Source organism: Phodopus roborovskii, unplaced genomic scaffold, assembly GCF_943737965.1.
Source record: "Phodopus roborovskii unplaced genomic scaffold, PHOROB, whole genome shotgun sequence".
Taxonomy (NCBI): domain Eukaryota; kingdom Metazoa; phylum Chordata; class Mammalia; order Rodentia; family Cricetidae; genus Phodopus; species Phodopus roborovskii.
The window spans coordinates 26028704-26032091 of NW_026126558.1; the positions used below are offsets into that span (position 1 = coordinate 26028704).

At 38.3% G+C, this 3388-nt stretch overlaps 1 protein-coding gene across 1 annotated transcript; it reads right to left on the bottom strand.

Annotated features, from left to right (window-relative positions):
• Positions 1 to 1132: 1132 nt before the first annotated feature.
• On the bottom strand, positions 1133 to 2625 carry LOC127234516 (methionine aminopeptidase 2-like). Its single transcript, XM_051201494.1, has one exon. The coding sequence runs from the start codon at positions 2623 to 2625 to the stop codon at positions 1201 to 1203; it is 1425 nt and encodes a 474-aa protein (XP_051057451.1). The 3' UTR covers positions 1133 to 1200.
• Between the last annotated feature and the right edge of the window lie 763 nt (positions 2626 to 3388).

Sequence of the window (3388 nt, forward strand, 5' to 3'; positions counted from 1 at the left end):
TGGAATATTTTCTTAAATCTTGCTAAATGTTAATGGACTAAATATTGTTAACTGTGATTCTTACTTAATAACTGTTGTGTTATAGATTTTGCTATGTTAAGGTTAGAACCCTTCTTTTTATTTAGACAGAAAAGAGCAGATGATGGGAGATGTCATTCTGTAAATATGTTTCTCATACTGGTTAATGAATGAAGCACTGTTGGCCAATAGGAAAGCAAGAAAGGATGGACTAGGAGCCAAGGAGGAAAGAGGAAGTAGAAAGGGGGAGTCAACATGGAGAGTCTGGAGAAAGCAGGATGCCAGCCAGCTGTCTAGTAAGAGAAGACCACGTGGAAATATCTAGATTATCAGAAATGGGTTAATAATTCAGGCAGAGCTAGTCGATAAGAAACTAGTACCTGGCTAACAGTATTATATCAAATACAGAGTCTCAGTGTGTTAATTGGGGCTGGCGCTGTGGCGGGACAATACCGGTGGTAGGAGGAAAAACCTTACTCCTTACAGGTTATTCCTATTCTTTTGGACCTATTGAGGTGTTGCTATATTGCCAAATATGTGGTTGATTTTAGAGAAGGATCCATGTGGCACTGAGAAGAATGTGTACTCTTTTGTGTTTAGAACAAATGTTCTCTAAATATCTGTTAAACCCAATTTTGTTATAACTTTTGTTAATTCTTTTTTTTTTTTTTTTTTTTTTTTTTTGGTTAAGTTTCTGTCTGGTGGTTCTGTCTAGTTTTGAGAGTGACATGCTGAACTCTCCCGCTATAAGTGTGTGAGGCTTTATGTGGGACTTGAGTTTTAGTAATGTTTCTTTTATGAATGTGGGTACCTTTATATTTGGGGCATAGTTTTTCAGAATTGAGACATTGTTGTGATGGATTTTTTTTCTTGTGATGATTAAGAAATGACCTTCTTCATCTCCTTTGATTGATTTTTGGTTAAAGTCTAATTTGTTAATATTAGGATTGCTACACCCACTTGTTCCTAGGTGGGAGAGAAAGCTAACATTAAAGTCCTGAAAGCCTTTCCCTTGGTTAATTACATGGAGACAGTTTGCCTTTGATCAAACTCCTTGAAACATGGATAAAGGTATTACATAGGTCCACTGTTAAAACAGACAACATGTTGCAAATTACTTGTGGTATAATGTATTCCAACAAAGCTTAGAAAATAAAGACGTGGAGTTGGCTTTGGACTAGTTTAATAGTCATCTCTGCTGACGACTTCTTTACAAGTTGGATGCAACAGTATAGTATGTTTGAACTGTGCTGTGTACAATCCTTTAATGTCACACAGTGGTGGGTATGGATCTACTAATCCCAAGTCACACAGATTCTTCAGAGCCATTAAGTATTTACTTTCTCCCAAGCGATCCAGCCATCTGCGGCAGAAGGCAAGGGTGCCAAAATTTTCATTGATGACATTTAGCAAATGTTTTGTTCTTGGAAGCCTTATTGGCACATGTCCCACATCGAAGTTTTTCATGTAGTGTGAACATTCCAGGTGGTCATGAACGACACCCTTTCCTGTGCTGCCAAAGGTTTCAATGGCATACACCTCCCCTTCCTCCATTCTTGTAGCCTCCCCTCCTTTCACAATGGGCATTGTTTTTCCAGCATGGATTCTATAAGGCCCAATTGAATGTCCATTTAGATTACGGATGGGTTTCACTTGGTAATTCTTTCCATCTATTTCTACTTCATAGGATTCCATATCTTCTTGAATGGCTTCTCCGACATCACAAAGACAAACATCAATCCCAGCACACTTTATTCCAGTATTAGTAGCATCTTTTACAGCTTTTAATAATATATCATATTTGGGATTAAAAGTGACAGTAAAAGCACAATCAATTATTCTACCATTTATGTGTGTTCCAAAGTCTATCTTGCAGATGTCATCATACTGTAAGACTGTTGTGTCACCAGCATTGGGAGTGTAATGTGCAGCACAGTTGTTGAGAGAACATCCAGTGGGAAACGCCAGGCCTGCACTTAACCCATTCTTTTTGATTAGCTTTCGAGAACAGTCTTCCATCTTCTCACAGATCTCTATCATTGTCATCCCAGGCTTGATCCAGCTCATAGCGTATTTTCTATCTTGTCGATGTGCTTCTGCAGCTTCTCGGAAGTCATTCCAAATCTCTTTACTAGCCTGATCTAATGCTTTCTTTTCTTCACTTGTAGTTCTCCAAGCAGCTGTTTGCCCATCTTGTGTGGGTGGGTATTCACACTCTTGTCCTTTGGGAAATACACCATTAGGATACAGGTCACATATTGGAACTGAGGGAGGGTCTGTTTGAACCTTTGATTCTCTATTCTTCTTTTTCTTCTTCTTCCCAGCTGCCGCGTCACCATCACCATCTCCATCTTCTTCATCATCATCTCTGTCTTTCTCATCCAATGCTTGTCTTTCCAGCTGTCTTGCTATCTCATCCACTGAGGCTCCTGATTCTTTATCAGATTCTTGTTGCACTGCTGGGCCGGCCCTTTTGCCCTTCTTCTTTCGTCTCTTCTTCTTGGCAGCTTCCTCGGCCATGCTGGAAGCCCCCTCCTCCCTGTCGTCCACGTCGACATCGCCCTTCAGGTGGCTCCCGAAGGACTCTGCCTCCTCCAAGCCCGCCATGTTGCCCGAGAGAGCGAGCGGGGGAGAGAGGGAGATAGAGCGAGAGCTCTCTTCACAAATTTTGAAGACATGAGTTTGATACTGGTGACTCACAGGAAAGGAGGAGTGAACTGACTCCATAAAGTTGTTTTCTGACCTCCATATACACACCGTGGCACACATATGCACCTCCATAATAAAACAAAAAGTTAACATTCAACAAAAGTAAATGAGGAATAACAAGATATTTTGAGTAGATACAAATTTTAACTACATGCATTACAGAGATTAATCTAAAAAACTTACATTGGATTTCAATGTGACATTAAAATTTTCCCTTTATAATATCTATATTTTATCACTTCTACAAACATACAAGAATAAAGAAGAAGCTATTTTCCTGTCCTCACTGGATACAAAATAACTTTATTTCTTACAAACATTAATTAACAAATATTAAAACACTGGCATCTCTTTATATAATAAACAGTTTTAAAATCATAAGAGTTACATGTCAAGGTCTCTCTTATTGAGTTATAAAATAGAATTTTCTGGATCCATCAAATACTGTACTAACTACAATTTCAAAGTTAATATAAATCTGATGATGGTGAACTCCAATGTTTTTTATGAATTTTTTAATAGGAGTATTAAAAGAAAGAAATTCTCAGTGCAAGAGAAGATTGCAAGTTATGTTTTCAGAAGAAAATAAACTGTTCATAAGAAAGGAAATTTCAGTAAATGCTGGATAGTCATGGTTAACAGAGTCCTTTATCATTGGGTG

Excerpts from the sequence above, each read along its gene's own strand:
- LOC127234516 (XM_051201494.1), bottom strand. The coding sequence starts at position 2,625 with ATGGCGGGCTTGGAGGAGGCAGAGTCCTTCGGGAGCCACCTGAAGGGC.